Raw genomic sequence first — 18479 nt, forward strand, 5'->3', positions numbered from 1 at the left:
AGTGCGTTAACTCCCACAGATGTCAGGAGGAGCTGAAGGTGCCCAGCGCCTGGGAAGATCAAGCCCCAAGTGTAATTTCCACACAAAGAAAATGCCTCTCTTTATTTATGTGTTGCATTTGCAAATTATCAGCCACAAACACAGACTGGATTTTAATTCAAGAAGATCCTAAATGCTACAAATTCCTGATAATCAACAGCTTATTTTACAAAGTTCAGTCTATTTAGACATTATCTCCATGACCGTTCACATAACACATGTTCCCTTTTCCTCATGACATGATCTTTTCTAAACACAAAGGGCTTGATTTTATACTCATCTATACCATTGTAACATTATGTACTTCAATGGAATTATGCAGATGTGCACAGGTATAAATGAGAGAAGATTCAGAGTGCTGAAATTATTACAGAATTATCAATAACCAGTTTTATTATCAATGGCTTTTATGTCAGAAATTATAAAAACTATTCAAGGTTCTAGAGATGCATCAAGTATTATGAAGCAGGCCTACAATTTAATGACTATTTGAGATTGAAAGCAATTTAGAAGGCCACAAGTTATATGCCAAGGATCACAAAACTTCTATCAGATTTTTTTTTTTTAAACAGATCTTTTCTTCCTATAGATCACAGGCAACAAAGAACAAAAATAAGGCATGCTAGGTGCATTCCTCTTCCCCCAAGAAAAAATGCAAACCAAAATAAAGTAGCTGAGTCGTCATCTATCCAGTAGAATAATAGATACATTTGCACAAAAACGGACAAAATACTGAGAAAAACCCATCTACCCAAAATAAAATCTGACATCTTGCTTCCAAAAGTGAAAACTTACCAGTCTCTCCTCTTCTGCCCCTCTTACCTCGTTTCCCTGGAGGGCCTGAAAAAGCAAGCAGTTTCTGGATTGTGACTTTGCAATTTAATATAGTTCTTGACATTTAAAATGCAATTTGTATGTAGACATAATAGTATAAAATTCATCATAATGGGCCAGATTTTTCCCTGCTCCTAGTTGGCTGCATGGATATGAACAACAGTAAGATTCATATTCACAGATATTGAGGCCAGAATGGACCATTAGATCATCAAGCCTGACCTCCTGTATACCACAGGCCATTACGTTTCACTCCTTTAGCTCTGTACATTTCACTCCTTTAGCTCAATAACCTATGTTTGACTAAAATATAACTTGTGTTTGGCTAAAGAATTTCTTCCAGAAAGGCATCTTGTCTTATCTCAGGACATCTAGAGATGGAGAATCCACCACCTCTCTTGGCAGTTTGTTCTGATGTTTAATTACCCTCACTGTTAAAATGTAATTTCTAATTTGTCTGTTTTACATTTCCAACCATTGGTTCTTGTTAAGTTTTCTCTGCTACATTAAAGAGTACTTTACTACCCATTATTTTCTCCCCACAAGGATATTCATTTGGACACTATAACCAAGTCACCCCTCAATCTTCTCTTTGGTAAAATCATCAGATTGAGCTCTGTAAGTCTCTCACTCTAAGCATTTTCTCCAGCCCTCGAATCATTTTTTGTGGCTCTTTTCTGCACCCTCTCCAATTTTGCAACATCCTTTTAAAATGTGAACACCTGAACTGTATACGGTTCATCTCCCACTCACATACCCCTGTGTGACCTTCACAGATTGCTGCTGCACCTGTTACATCCCCCATGCAGGTGCGACAGAAGAGGACAGGTGCAGGGCAGAGATTTCCAGTGTGGCGAGAAGGGGAAGTTGTTTCTGGTCAGCAATGGGGAGATATAAGCAAGGATTTTCAAAGAAGCCTAAGGGAGTTAGGCACCCCAATTTAAAAAAGTACCTAAAGCATATAGGAGCTCAAATCTCAGGCTATCAGAGGGACTTGTGTTCTTAAACACTTTGGGAGCTTTTAAAAACCTCCTGTTTCCCACTGAAATTCAGTGGGAGTTGGCTCTTAGGCTCCTTTGAAAATCCCACCTGTGATTCTTTCCCAGAGCTCATCTAGCTGTAGTGCAAGAATGTGCAGCCCCTAATTCTAAGGCTACATTTAAGGGGACAATCTAACCAAATGTAAAGTCATCTGCAAACCATTAGGCTGGTCCTGCACTCCTCACACATAAAACTCTCATTTACCTCAATGGACATAACATCAAAATATTGGTGCAAGTACACAGGTATTTGCTAAGTATACAGTGTGCTTTTTGTCACGGTCAAATCTTGTCCTTAGATACTGTACAGATAATTGAGAAAGAATGGTCTTGTGATTAAACAGAGGACCAGGCATCAGGAGGTCAAGGTTCCATTCCCAGTTCTGCCAGGGACTTTCTGTGTGATGTTGTCAAGTCATTTAGATCAAAATTGTCAAATGTGGCCAGCTAAAGTTATACAATTCCGTATTTAAGCACCTAAATTGCAGGGAACTAAATTTTCAGAGATGTTGAGCACTTGTAGTCCCACTGATTTCAATGGGACACTCAGATGCTCAGAACATCTGAAAATCAAACCTCCTTTAAGGGCCTGATCCTACAACACTGGGGTGAGTGGAAGTTTTTGCCATTGAATTCCAGTGGAGCAGGATTGCGCTCTAGGAGCCTAAATATGGATTTAACTGCCTGATTTTAAATACCCAAGTTTGAAAATTTCATCCTTAACTTCTGTGTGCATCATTTTCTTCATCTGCAAAATGACAACACTGATGAGGGTAACACCATCCTGCCTCAAAATGTACTGTGAGGCATCATGAATTAATGTTTGTAAAGCACTTTGAAATACTTGGACTGAAGGTGCTACAGGTATGCAAAGTTTTGTTATTCATATGTGTAAGTCTCATGGACTTTGATTAAACACCAGAAATCAAACTTTCATGCAACAATAGATTGTGGAGTCACAAAAAGAGGATTAGAATTTTTACTTGACTGAAGCCATTGGAAGAGAGAGGATATGAGGAGATGGAACTGATTTTTAAAAAATAAATAATTTGCCATAAAGTGTATTTTCCTTGCAAGGCCTCCACACGTGAAACTGCCAATTAATGTCAATGGGAGCTCAGTACATGGGAATGGGGAAAACATTATTTCAGGCAGGGAAAGGGCAATATGTACTTGAAAGAGAAAATTAGTTGGATTAAACAAAATAAATATTCTACTACAGTGTTGTACAGTCTCCCCAACACTACTTTTCAGTTTTATCTGCTTTTATTATATGCAACTTTGTTTTCAGGGGGGCAACTTGGACATAACTTTCCTCCTCTATGAAACTTGGCATACAAGGTTAGAAAGGCAGAGAACTGTCTTGTGAAACTTAAAGAATACAGACCTCAATCACTGTCGCAGTAGTTTTATGCCAGTGTATTGTCATTGGAATCAATGAAGTTACACTGCTGTCAAACTGAAGTAATGAGTTAGCAAATCAAATCCTGTCAGTTTAAAGATTTTTTTTTTTAATTTTATTTGTAAACCAGAATAAGAGCATCAGGATTTGATCCCCCATTTCTACTTTCCTTCCTCTATTATGCAGTTTTTAAATCAGTCCTTACTTGGGCAAACTTCCACTGAAGTCAGTTAGAGCTTGTCCAAGAAAGACCTTAGTACAAACTGGGGTCTGACATTTACAAAGGTTTCCAATGAGCCTTGGCCAAGTTTTGCACAAACAGCCTCCCTCCCCACGGATGCTAAGGAGGGTTTATGGTTTTAACTTGAAATGGTGTGAAACTGTAGTTCCAGCTGCCCTGAGATTTTGGGTTCAAACCTGAGAACTCAAAGCGAAACTCAGAGGGAATGAACAAAAAACAACAGAGTTTCTTAAACTGAAGTTTTGCACATCTGTAAAACTCTGTTCCCATATGTAACTCGCATTTATGGAATCAAGACCCAATGTTGCACATCTTGCACATCCAACATTTCCACTGACTGTACTGGATGGATGTAAGATCAGCCAGATAAATCACAGCAATAAAAGAATACGCCCAGCAACTTTGCCCTTAAAGAGAAACTAACCTATTTGAATATTTCTTCTGGCATCAAATGCAGATCACAAATACACTGATACCTTGAGATCACTGGACGAAAATGTGGATAAGTGCTAATCACTTGATACATTCTGATTGTTATTGTACCTCCATAGTCATGATACCACTGAAGACTATGGAATTACTCTGCATTTATGCCAGTATAAAAGAGATCAGAACATGGCCCCTGACCTTTAGCTCCCCAAGCCAGCCCCATTTAGTTGCAGGAACTGCTGTTGAATGACATGAGGCACTCCTCCTTCCTAATTAAATCTTCAGGAACTTTTGTCCAATCCTGCTCTGCGGCCTTTATACTGATCCTTGGGATGTGGGAATGTAAACTGTGAAATAATTGGCAGATCCTTCAAACTTCCCTTGGAATGCTGAGTACCACCAGAGGATACGAAAAGAATACTGCAATTGTTTTATATATGCAACAGATTCCACTTATAAGTATTTATCATGCAGATAGGCCATTACCTTTGGCCCCAATTCAGAAAAGCACTAGCACATCTGCCTAGGTCCATCTCTCCATTCAGGAAAGCACGTGACATGCTTACACGCCATCTCAAATAGGGATGCTTTCCTAAATCAGGGTTGTTAGCCTTCTCTGTTGCCCCGATTGTGTTCAGCTATCAAAATCACTGATCCTTAACTATGAATGTCCATATTTTTCCATGTTTGTATTATTATTATCTCACAAATAACATAGGGATTTGGGGGAGGCGTGGTGTGGTGGAGGAAATGGATCAATATTTAAAAAGCTATATTAAGCATGACAGTTAATTTTAAGGCAATGCAACAGATTTTCATTTATACAGCTTGATGTGATATACAGTACTATATATAAAGCAAATGTACTGAATGTTCTCGCCCTGGATAAAATCCCTGTAGAATATGATCAGCAGATTCTGTGCTGAGTTATATTTCACCCATACAGAGTACTTAAACAAGACTTGTTTGTTTTAAATGTCTTTTTCAATTTTCATGTCTCTAAAAAGAAAGAGACTTTAAGCTCAATGGGATAAACTGGTTTAATGAAGATTAATGATGCCAAATGATAGGCAGTAGGGAAAATCAGTTTACAGTAGCTAAGTTCAAGAGCTGCCAACATACTGTTCTACAGGGTTTCTAGATTTACCTACAGGTTAGGAGTGCAAGTGAAACATTGGAAAAATCAGCTCTTGTTCCTTTTTTTCCCTGTTTCACTTTAGAGATGTTTTAAACAAATTTCATTCTTGAGGAGATTGTTTCTGAGTCCAGTTTCTGGAAATCTTAATTTTAATTAAAAGCTTAACAAAGAGACAGGGTTTTTTTTTTTTACATTAAAATGTAACCAATGAATTTTATTATTCTTCATCTACAGATACATTTTTGACAAATTGTTATGGTGATAACTATTGATTATCCATATTTATCAAAAATCTAATAGCTAAGTAATTACGTATCTTAATATTTGTTTTCTAATAATAGAAACCAATTTGGTAATTATCATTAGAATTATTTCTTGAAATTCCACAAACCTTAGCTATCCCCAAGTTATTCGTTCTAGTAATTTGGTGCTAGGTATTACTTTCTGAAAAACCTTAGCTTTTAAAAAAAAATCTAGACAAGATCAAATGTACTTCAGCTGTACTTCAGCTAGATTATAGCTTTAGACTTAGTACTTTAATGTTGGTGTATGCTTTCTAAGGCAGTTAATGAAGTAGTGAAAGAGTTATAAATGAACATGTTCCACAGTGTTCAATGAATTAAGCACAAAACGCCTCTCACTGATAACTACTGGAGCATTCAGAAGAATGGGTGTGTTAAAAGTGGGCAAATTATCATTAAGGACATAGGTCAAGTAAAAATTCTTATGGAAAATTACTTTTAAAAAACATAAGGTATAACTTTCCTCTCCTATTAATCTAGAAGAGGTCTCATCCACCTTTTCATACACTCAGAAACCCCCAAATTATAGTGCTCATAATCAGGATGACTAGCACTTTTTGTCAGATGTTCATCTGTCTTCCTCTAGCTCATGGGTTCACAACATGGGGGAGTTGCACACAGGTATCAGGGCATCTGAACCACTCTGCTCTTTCCATATTGCTAAACAGAAGGATGTTCTTAGCTAGATCTTAGAGGGAATGGAGTCCTGGTATGGTAAAGGTTGAGAACCACTGCTCTAGTTCTGAAATGTCTTTTAACTGCTCTTTTAGACTTTCCATGTAGATACATTTTCTTGAAAACGCATGCACCAACTATATTTGAAGACAACAGGTTGTAGTGAAGCAAATTATTATGAATTATTTCAACTGTGGACAGTTTGTTTAGATATTAAAATCAAGATGACAAAACATCTTTTCAAAAATATCTGTGGTCAGAGTTGAGGTTATGTTGTGATGTACTATGCATTTCTTTGTACGTGTTAAGAATAAAGGGCCAGATGCTCTGGTCCAGCCAAGCTACACTCAGTTCTGGAAAAGCCACCTTTGCAGCCCCTGATCCTGGGGCTGTCTGGCTACTGAGTAGGGTTACCATATGTCCCATTTTGGCCAAGGCAGTCCCTTTTTTAAGCCCTGTCCCTGCCATCCTGACTTTTTTGGCAAAACTGGACAAACGCCTGGTTTTGACACCCCCAAAAAATGTGGTGTGACCCCAGCAGGGTGTGAAGAAATGTGTGGGGGGAGGGGCGAGAAGCAATGCCAAACCTGCAGTGGAGGGAGGGCTCTGGAGAGCAGCTCAGGCCAGCCTAGCCCCATGCAGGCGGGTGGCAGGGGGTCCTGGGCTGGCCCCATGTGCAGGGGGAGAAGAGGGGGGCCATGGGCAGGTGACGAGGGGCTTGTGCCAGCCTCATGCATGGGAGAGAAATGGGGGCCTCAGGCCAGCCCCGTGGGCAGGAAGGCCTGTGGGGGAAAAGGGGGCATTAAATACCGGAGGTGGGGAGGGGCTTGGTTCGGCCCTGTGTGGTGTTTCATTTTCCCTTTGGGAAAATATGGTCACCCTGCTACTGAGCCAATCCTCCGAGTAAAGAAGAGCAGTGCATTATTACAGATGATCTACTTTATGACTTTCTTCCTATAGATAGAGGACATAAGGAGCCCTAAAGGAGTCATTTCAGCAACCAGGGGATCAGGAGGGGGATTGGCATAGGAGCCGTTATGCCTACAGAAGGATTACCATTTGCAGTTAAACTGGTTTTAAGTTGCTAATACAGCAGGAAGCAGCCTTAAGAGACCAGTGTGTCCCAATGTGTCTATATTTATTATTTGTCCAGAATAAGATTTATGATGTCCCTAACTATTCATTTCCTTGCTTTTAAGTCCTTGCATTTGGCAAACGATGAGATACATAAGTACACTGTTGTCATTTATCTACCTTGACTGGTTTTTGAAACAAAGATTTTTGGTTTTGGAATGATATACATTTTCCAAACTGTATACAATGGCTATAAAGCCTAGGCCTTTTTAATTTTTATTGACTCCTGTATTTTCCAGCTCCTAGGTTTGACTCTTTAAAAAGAGGTCTCTATAGACCAAGGATTGTATACTGCTGCTGTTCTCAACAGTGCTATTTTATGAATTAAGTACTGTATGAATTACACTAATTTATGAATTATGGCCTACTTCTTGGAAATTGTTAAATACCACTGTGAGTTCATTGGCTCTAATGAGGTCTGATGTGACAGTTGTTATTTCTATCATTCTTATTTCCTAAAAAGTGTTTCATTGTTAGATTTTTTTTCCCCCTCCATGATTCTGGAGACAATTTATCATTAAACGGGTACACATTATATACAGTGAGTGGTTTTTTAGATTTTCCATAGTACATGAAAAGAAAGAAACAATTTTAAAAACATGCGTTACCTCCAAGACTTGCAACAAAAAATAAAAAACAAAAAGGCTGTTCTGGTCTAATTTTTTTTTTTTAAATAAAGATTATTCTAAATTCAACATTTTGTTCTGCAAAACTCACACGAACCTCACAGGAACCAAGTGAATATTCCTAATAGTTTGTTCTAATTTAACTTTTTAGAAGCTGAAAAAGAATCAATGGTGTGCATGAGAGAGAGAATGGGGAGAAGGAGCTGGGATTTAATGAAAATTGGTATTCTCTTTAGTCGTCTTCTTCACCCACATGCTAAAACAGAGACCAGCCTTCTGAGGGAAATAAAGCCCAACAACATTTCATGGACTTTGGAACTGTTATTGCACTAAAAGTATGAATGGCCCTCTCCAAAACAAATCATTAAGGGACTATCTCTCTCAAAGGAAGCACAATCTTATATTTGATTATAGAAGGAAGAGTTGAGATCTTAAAGGTGAAAATGTACATGTACATAGTATTGGGAGGATCTAGCCAGATCCTCAGCTCATGTAAATTGGTGTTGCCTCATGGAGTGACACTACATTATACCAGTTAAGAATCTGGCAGCCACAGGCACTGTGCAATCTTCCCATAAACCTGTTTGGCAGTACAATTCACTCTTAATCTTTTTGGGAATAATTCTATATTAGCAAAGAATTGTATTAAATGACCTAACAGCCCAATTGTTTGGTTTTTTTTGGGGGGGGGAACCATCAGCAGCTGTGGTCTATCAGCAAATTATGTATATTCATGCATGCAACTGTAAATAAGTTATTGCACACACAAATGCAGTTATGCCATTGCCTGATTTTATTTATTTATTTATGGACACTGGCATTTATTCTTTAAAAAGGAAAACACATAGGTCTTTTCCATCAGTAAATTCTATGATTCTATTATCAACCCCCTGTCAGCGACCGCCAGTCATGCCAAACTGTTTTGTCATTTGGTCAAACAGGACCTGGAACCTACATGTGACCTAATTTTAGACTTGAATACAGAACTCCAGAGATTAAATATGCATGCACCAACTCAGTGTACCACCCAAGAAAGACGGACAGACAGATATGCACAAGACTCCATTCACAACTTAACCGATGCACCAGCTCTTGCTCATTCATCTCTCCACATATGCACATAATTCCCTCTGAAGTTAATGGGAGTTTCATGCGGACACCAAAAGAATACACGCCAAGGCGTTTAAAAAGGTAACTATTGCCATTTGAATTTTACAGCATCGCGCTAATCCACTTCTTATTAGCTAGGAAAGTTAATGGGTCCAACTATTGTGTTAGTTATAGGAGTAGAAATCCAGAGTAAATTTGCTGAAATTAGTAGAGCAGTTCCAGTTTTTCAGTGGTGTAACAGAGAGTACAACTTGGTCAATGTTGTTAAAACTGTGATAAGGAAATGCCCCCAAGTCACTTTTTAACCCAAACTGGCCTTTCCAACCAGACTTCAGCAGGAACAGAAAGCTGTCATCGGCCTTGTCACAGATGTAAACAATTGCAAATTCTATCATCCAATTTGCAAACAATTTCACTGGTTCCCTACTTATTTCAGGATCCAATTCAACAGCTCTAATTTGTCCTAGGTTTCTCTTTGCTAAAAGGAAAAATAATTAGTTGTAGAGTTGCATTGAGAACCAAGTAAACTATCCCACAGCTTCCTCACTGTGCCAAATAGCCCCTCTGTGCTAAAGCCACAGGAGTTAAAGCACTGCATGACATTGTAGGGGAGGGACGTGCGCAGACAAGGGGCAGAGATGAACAACCTCTGCTGAACGTGACATATATTCTTGTGAAGTATATATATGGTATGCACAAAGTGAACTGAAGTTAATCCTGCTTGAATAACTACCCCTTTGTACTATGTTACTCGCATTGGAACGGTCACAGAGAACAACAAACAGCAGCATGACATCTGAGCCGGGGGAGACAGGGATCTGCACTGTCTTGTTCTCTGGATTTCTTGTCAATGTGAAATTTGAAGGCCACACCCCTTGCCCCTGCTGCCGACCCCATCCCAACCAAGGGAGAGTGAAAAGATTTTCGCTCCAGCAGATCCAAGGATTTGGGTAAACACATTGTTTTGCAGAAGGGGAACATAAGGATAGTGGATTTTAAAATACTGCATGGATTTGTTCCAGCCTATCTCCTATGGACCTTTTCTCTCTGTACTCCCCTCCCAGGTCCCTCAGCTCATTTTCGATGAGCCTCCTTTCGTCTTTGTCTCTACATAATCTCACAACAGCTGGCATCTCAGCCTTTTGCTTTACAATGCCTACGGTTTCGGATAGCTCACCTGTAATTTCCGTACCTCAATTCCCCATCTCACTTCAAACCTCAAGTCCTTTTCGAGATGCGGTGACTGGTTGTACAGAATATTCTAGATGAAGCTGTATCAGTGATTTATACAGAGGTGTTATAATATTTTCTGTATTAGTCTCCATCCCATTCCTTACATATCAAACATCTTGTTTGTTTTTCACCACAGCTGCATATTTAACAGAAGTCTTCTCTGAGCCATCCACAGTCACACCCAGGTCTCTTTCCTAAGTATTTGAGCACCTACCAAATCATGAAATGTACACATAAGAATATATACTTCTCTTCCCTCCAGTCAGCAGGATATGGATTTTGTGTATGTGTGCACAGCAGGTTGCTGTTGATGTGGTTTTATTTTGGGAAGGCTAAGCAACATAGTGGCAACGTTCAAAAAACTACTAACGTCCTCCACTACTTCCTGGACTAGTGGAAGAGGGCTGGAGTAGTGATTAGGTCTGTGGAATAGAGTCTATCGTCTTTTAGTGTAAACAAACAATTTCCTTTTAGTGATGGTTTTAAAAATAACATGGTTGTAATGTCCAGATTCAAGACCACGTTTATAGAAGAAGGAATAAATTCACCCCAGAAAACAATCCATCTCACGTTTTATAATAAACTCAGTGAATGCTGGGGCAGGAATTTGAGGTTTAGTCAGCAATTTACCGATTGTGTCTGCACTGCATAGGTATTAATAAAGCTCCTGCTAGAGTTACATACCTCACTATAACGCTTCGGCTCTTTGATTTGTAAGTGTTTCAAGTAGCCTGGGCCAGAAGCAATGATTGGTTCTAACATATAATGTGGTGGGGCACAATCAATGAGCATACAACACTGCATGCACACATAGTCTTCTTTGCAAATACAGAAATAGCTCTCATGACCTGGCTGACAAATCCTACTGAGGGACAGCTGAAGCAGGCAGGCATAGCCACTCTATACTAGTAAGGCATGAAAGCCTTCTCATAGTTTCAATTTGCCATTCCATTGTATTACTACCATGGCCATGCCAATCACTTTCCTTATCATGGTACAAAAAGCATACTATGTATGGAGAAAATCATAACAATTTCATTTATCTTTTTCAAGTACATATTTAATTTTGATGAACTCATAATAAGATGTTAGGGCCAAATTCTGCCCTTGACTTCAGTGGAAACTACACCCAGATAATAAGGACAGATTATGGTCCTTTGTGAGCACTTACAACTATGCTGAATATTTTAATGTTTTTATATGTTTAATATATCATGAGTGATCTAGAGAAATGAACCCAGGGCTAGGAATCAGGAATTCTCAACTTCCAACCTTGGCCCTGCTTTTGATTTGCTGGGTGGCCCTGAGCAAGCCACTTCATATTCCTGTGTCACAGTTTTGTCATCAGGAACATGGGGTTATAATAATGACCTACCTTCCTGGTACAGTGCTTGAAGCATGCAAAATCTGAAATAAGGCGTCTGTAGTGATCACCATGAAATATCAACATTCTGAAGGTAATACATAGAAATACCTGGGATACGTACCAGAGAGCAATACTGAGATATCTTAGGTACCACTGTAGATAAATGTTCACATTTTAGTGCCAACCAATGGTATAAGCTGTTTGGGGCAGGCATTGTCACTGTTACATGTCTGTATGGTGCGTAACACAAAGGGTCCAACCTAGTTGCAGCCTTCATATGCTACAGTAATCTAAATGTTAAAATACACATAAAAATTACATTAAAACAACATTAATGTTGCAAAGTCAAGCACTCAAAAATTAAGAAATGCCAGAATTAAAGCTGTTCATGCAACTCTCTCCAAGCTCCTGGTCCTGATCTACTGGCTTTGCTGATGCTTCCAAGAAGTCCAGCTCTTTCCCCCTCTCCATTTGAATCAGGTTGCTTCCTCCTCCTTGCCACCTGGATGCTGGCAGGGGAGTCACTGAGAGCACAAGAGAGACACACTCCCGGTTCTCAGATCCTGTTCCCAGAACCAGAGAGGCAACACAGCAGTTGAGAGCAGCAATTGTAGAGAAAATACTGCTGAGCCCTAGCAGTCCTGGGATGCAACATGCTCAGTCACTCTGGGGGATGGTGCATGCACATTCTGTCCCCTGTGAGAACTGTGAGTTAAGAATGGAGCATGATGAGTATAGAGGGAATACTCAGCCTGAGAACTTAATGGCCAAACTATAACAACAAGTTCCTAACAATCTTGTAAGAACTGTGATTTGTCAAAGGCTTATAACGGCCAGATGTGGGTGGTTTTTCAAGGGAACAGCAAAAGACATCCCTGAGACAAGGACCACTCTTTGCCAAATTTTAAGCCTTTGCTCCAAAGATTGTGAGCATTTTTTAAAATGGGCAAAACAATGTATTGTTACCTAATCCCATTCTTGGAAATGAATGTATTATTTTTTGCTGAAGCTTAAAAAAAAAAAAAAAAGCCTGAAACAAACACCCTGAGACATGGAATATCTCATCCCAAAAGGTAAAAATTTGGCAAACTTAGAAGCAGTTGAAAATGGGGTCTTATAATGGAAGTGTCAGGCAACCTGAACGATATACACCACTACATATGATAAAATAATAATAATAAGCAATGTTACTCTCATTCATCGCAATGGAAGTAAAAGGGAACAGGATGAACAAGTGCCTTAAGTGTGGGATTTCCAAAAGTCTTCACCATACTGATTGGGAGTTTTATGACTAACTTCAGAGTTAACCCAACACTAGTATTCCTGAAAATCCTACCGTAAATGTTCATTAAAAGGGGTAATTTAATGCACCACTAAGTGCTTTCAAAAAAGAAAGTAATGTTCCAAATTTAGATATTCATGCTACTATTCCAGTAGATCTCATACAAAAACAGGTTCATCTCCAGAAAACTGTATTAGTCTCTAATAGAACTTCCCCCAACCGGGCAAAATCCCATGTTGAAGTCACAGTATCTTTCATTAAATCAGAAAGCATTTTTAGCACTGTATTAGACTTCACTATTGTGATGATAGCAAAATATATTACTTTATATTGCACTTTGCAGTATTAAGGTTGCTATTATGATATATAAATGAAAGATATAATTTAATACATTTTTATGCCAGGCTTTTAAAACCACACAAAGGCTGACAAAATATTTGTTAACAAGGTGTAACTCCGCTTTTAAATACACTGTCTTCTGGACACAGCAAATTCAGTTTCTACTCTCTCTTGTCAACCTCTGGTGATCTAATTTTGTCCGTTTTCTGAACCAACAGAACGTTCCTTGCTTTCGTGGGTAGAGCAAGTTTAGGGGCTAAAAAACACTGAGGCATGTATGCTGCAAAAGTGATCTTGGATAGTGCTACCGCAGACTTTAGCAGGAAATAGTCACATTTTTATGTGCTGTACTTTTGGCTAGCAATTTCTTCCTTCAAGGGAAGATTAGCATTATCTCTGTTCCTGTTTTGTTTGTTTGTTTTTGACCATATGGAACAATTCTAAATATGTTCATTTAGAGTAATAAAACACAAAAGAGACAAATATTTCATATCCTTCCCCTCAGCAATGTCCATTTACATTGTGGAGTCCAGGTGTCTCCTTTTACCACATATTTGATCTGCATGCTTAACTTTTAGGCCAAGATTGACAAGACTTTCGTGATTACAGTGACAGATTAAAATGCTCATTGAACGTAGAGGTTTTTCATTTCACTCGTGACAGTAGCGCACCGAGTGACAATGAAATACAACACTATAAGATTAAGGTGGCACGTAAGTCGGGCACACTGATACTGCAACAATCTTGGTTTAACCCACACACATGCTGATCGTCCATTTAAAAATAATACTCGACTCTGAGCTGAGCATATTCTTTTCAAAGTCTGGTTCACATGTCCCCTCTCATTTCTAACATAATAAATATATCATTTGATGAGGAGCTTAGTGACAGCTGCAGAGTTTAGTTCTAATTACAAAAAATAATCAGTGGCTTTGAAACATTTAATAATCTCCTATTGCATAACAATGCTGAACGAACATGTAAGACACAAATAGCAAAAAGGTAATAACATTGTCTTGTTTGTGATAAAGGACATGGTTGTTTCACTGATATTCTATGGCAGTGGCACTGAGGCTCCATTATCTACAAAAGAAAAAAACCAATTTTATAGGTTTTTAAATGTCTCTCTTGGATTAACACAGAGTGGGGGGTACAACAATCAGAGTCCAAAACCAAGAAATAGAAAGTAATTTACCCTTGATATCTTACATCTCAGAGCCCCTGCTGGCCTATTGCAGAGGTAATGACTTTGGGCTCCTAAGAAGATACTTTCATAACTTTGCTGGACACTAAAAATCATGGATCAAATAGATGGCTTATTACAACAATCTATAGCCCACTCAACCCTCCCCTCCCAGCTGTTCCTGACCCCCTATGACAAGAGAGGTATTAACAAGCCACTTCACCTTGAATGGTCCCTTGAAATGTGTGTTAACTACTTATGCTACACAATCTGTTCTATCTTCTACTTAGCTGTGACACTCTGAGTACATTTCCCAGACCTCATAGACTTTAAAGGTCAGAAGGGACCATCATGATCATCTAGTTTGACCTCCTGCACATTGCAGGCCACAGAACCTGAAGAAGATCTCTGTGTACATTTGAAAGCTTGTCTCTCTGACCAACAGAAGTTAGTCCAATAAAAGATATTACCTCATCCATCTGGTCTCTCTAATATCCTGGGACCAACTCGGCTACAACCCCACCACATACTTGTTCATCCTGGCAGATAGAGGTAAAATTACATACAAAATAACATGCTATTCACTCTAAGCCAAACTCTGCTGCTACGGCTCATTGACTTCAACAAGAGACTTTCTTGAACATGGACTGCACTATAAATGCTCAATGAAAGTGCTACCTGGTCATCCTCAGCAATATCCTCCTGTTTAGACATTCTCTTAAAATTTCCCTGATGAAATCCAGTCAGTCTGTCTTCGGCTCGGGGAGATTATTTAAGGAGGAGATGCTGGTGCCCTGGATAGTCACAGCAACAATTTTGTGTATGCTGGGAAAGGCGGGGCATTAATTATTCTAACTGTAGATGTCTTTAGCATAATTTAAGCTGAAAACTTAAAGAAAACTACAATGGGTTGGACACAGAATGAGACCTCAGCATTAAAGGATGAACGTTTTATTGAAAATCTACACAGCTTTGTCTTTAGCCAGCTAGTCCTTACAATTTTCAAGTGATTGTAAAACTGTTCATAAAACAAACAAAATCCCAATAAAAATTTCATGCTTGAATGCAGGACATGTTCTACACAATATTCAAAAGGCAGAAAAGGGGGACGGATGCTTTCAGCTGCTTCTCTATGACCAGCTGTACCTTCAGTAGCTTGGAAACCATCCAGTGAGTAAACTCTGACATACAACTGTAACCCTCTGTTGAACTTAAAGAACTTAATCCACTCTATTATTGCCTTTTCACAGGTGGAACCTGTGCCCTTTTCTTTTATCAAGGTCCTCCTCGTGATACAATAAAGACTCCAAAAAGCCAATGACTGTTCATATTACTCTTTATATATATAATTCTTTCCTCTCACTATGGGTCCAGATTAGCAGAACCAACCTAGTTACTAATAAGTAGCAAAACCCAGCCATTGAACTGATCTATCCTTTTAGACAGCCAGACACAAAAAAAGGTAAAACTAGAGTAGCATGTGCATGCATACACACACACACGCTTTCTACTTTAAAGCCAGTTCCTGAGGTTCCTTACTCAGTTTTTGATTAATGGGAGTTTTGTTGAGTACAGTCTCAATAAAATAAAAGTAGCTCAAGATATACCTCAACCTCTGAGAAATTAGTTTAACAGATTTTATTTTTCTTATTACATTTAGAATGATAAATATAACCTAGTACATAATAATATATTTCACATACCAGCTAATTAAATTTCAGAGTGAATAATTAAAGATAAAGACATAGACAGGGAAATGTATGTAAACCTGAAGTAATTCATTTATGATAGATATATTGCCTATTCAAACAATGTACAAAATGTAGCTAAACAAAATGTCAAGTTACAAACTCATAAGCATGTATATGCTTTTAAACCTACTGCAATGTTTAAAAGAAAGTTATTGTGATAAGCCACTAAATAATGACAGTATTTTTACCCATCTATCAATCATCTCCAAGCAAAAAAACAAAAATAATGGGATTAATAGGACCTCATTATTTTTCTATTCAGCTCCAAGCTGTACAGCTGGATAGCTCTCAAGTTGTGCCCATGCCTAGCAGTGCATATGAGGTGGAACCAGGTATGAAGGGGCCAGAGGCAGTGTGATCTAGTGGATAGAGCACTGTGCTGGCAGTCAAGAGACCTCGGTTCTATTCCTGGTTCTGTCACTGCCTTTTTGGCTGACACTTGGCCTCACTGGGCCTCAGATTCCCCATCTGTAAAATGGAGGTACTGACATCCTCTGTAAAGGGCTTTGAGACATACTGATGAAAAGAGTTTTATAACAGCTAGGTGTTATTAATTGATACTGCTCATTGCCCCCTTTGTATGTAGCTTTACAGCTGCACTGTGAATGGACCCACTGGCCATGCCTTTCTGGCATGTCCACATTCCCCCAGGTGAGCTGTGGAGACCCACCACAGAGATAGCTGTAAAACATCAGGGTTTTGAATCCGCTGCATATGATCTCTGCTGCTTTCCTCCCTCTTCAGCCAGTATGCAGTGCTAATGCTCTTTATGAGTCCTGTATGCCCGTGTAGGAGTCCCATGATATAGCCCATCATTCCTAATGCATCCTCATCAGGCAATGACTGGTATTGCTTATACGAGCAGGTTGATGACCTAGGGCGTCTTTCAAGGATTCTCTCAAACTTGTCTATGTTTTTGCCCTGGTGAATTTCCTAGAACTGTAGACAACATTTTAAAGAAAAAAAGATCTTCCTAACCATCCAATTATTAAAAACTGTCTCTGCCTGAAACAATATTTGGACTCTTCTACATAACTGGAGGTATCACCACAATCTAGAGTGATGTCACTGAAACAACGGCATTAAGAGGGAAAAAGCTCAGGAACATTGTGTGATCAATTCCTTTCTTTTACACTATTGGCCAGATATTCAAAAGTGTTCAGCACATTGGGTATGGAGCTTTTTTGAAAATCTGGCCATTCGTGTCACAAGGAGAGTTGCTGGGTGCTGAACACTTTTAAAATCTGGCTCCTCCTTACTTATTTAAAGGTGAGCTGAGCTCTTTTGAAAATCTGTCTCCAAAGGGGATGATGAGCACCTGAAAATCTGCCTGAGTATGGAACACACCAAGGACTATGAATGGAATAAACCACTTCTTTCATTGTCCAATAAGCTGGTGAGTACAACTTATTAGTGCCTGAGCAGAATGGGATGTTGAAAGGGTTAGGCTATACATTAAATCTAAAGTGTTCTCTAGAGCTAACAAATTTATATAGTAGGGCACTTAAATCTCCTGAAAGTTGAATTTACAGGCAGTTAAACATTGTCACTTCATTCTGAATCTAAGTGCTGAATTTTCTTTGTGGAACATAGAAAGTTACATTCATAACTCCCATTAATGTTAACCACTAATAAAAATGTCTTATTTTTAAACCTTAAACTAAATTTTAAAGGTAGCACACTGTCTCCAGATCAAAAAAAGTGAGAGGGTTAAACTAAAGCTAAGAAATCAAGCCATTTTCCTTATACCAGTGTTATAACACAATCTTAGTAGGGGCCACAATACTGTTGGACATATTCTGTGTCTATTGAGAGGCCTTGAGCATTCATAAGGGCTTAAAAATCAAAAGGTTGTTTAGCAGGTAACCACTGTAAAGATGTCAAGGCTAGTGATATGAACTCCTATATTCCTGACAAAATGTTACGTTGGCCACAAAATTTGGAACTTAGTGCTTGCTTATCAAACTACTTGGCAAGCCAACTAAAAGGGTATTAGAATGGATGAAATAAAGGCATAGAGTTGTTTCTCAGTGTCAGTCATGGACAAGCATGTTAGGAGCTGCCAAAGATGATAATACAAGGTCATAATCATCAGATGAACACAAGAGTCAAATGTCTTTTCTGGATTCAGAACAATACCAATCCTAATTAATGGAATACTGGAGTAATCAGCCAAAACCTATTCAACTTCAGAGGATACTACAAAACCACCTGTTGTTTTTGCCTTGCCACCATAACCAACAAGAAAATGATAACATACACACAGATGCTTTAACACACACACACACACACACACACACACACAAAACCATTCTATAACCCGTGAGAAGCACGGAGCTGAATCCTTCTATGGCC

At 38.8% G+C, this 18479-nt stretch overlaps 1 protein-coding gene across 1 annotated transcript in view; it reads right to left on the reverse strand.

Annotated features, from left to right (window-relative positions):
* Positions 1-18479, reverse strand: part of COL25A1 (collagen type XXV alpha 1 chain) — a 409341-nt gene that overhangs the window by 207324 nt on the left and 183538 nt on the right. The window contains exon 3 of the mRNA XM_073340873.1: positions 835-879. Within this exon, the coding sequence (XP_073196974.1) occupies positions 835-879 (45 nt within the window). The remainder of the gene's footprint in view (positions 1-834; positions 880-18479) is intronic.

Source organism: Lepidochelys kempii, chromosome 4 (genome assembly GCF_965140265.1).
Source record: "Lepidochelys kempii isolate rLepKem1 chromosome 4, rLepKem1.hap2, whole genome shotgun sequence".
NCBI classification, from domain to species: Eukaryota; Metazoa; Chordata; order Testudines; family Cheloniidae; genus Lepidochelys; species Lepidochelys kempii.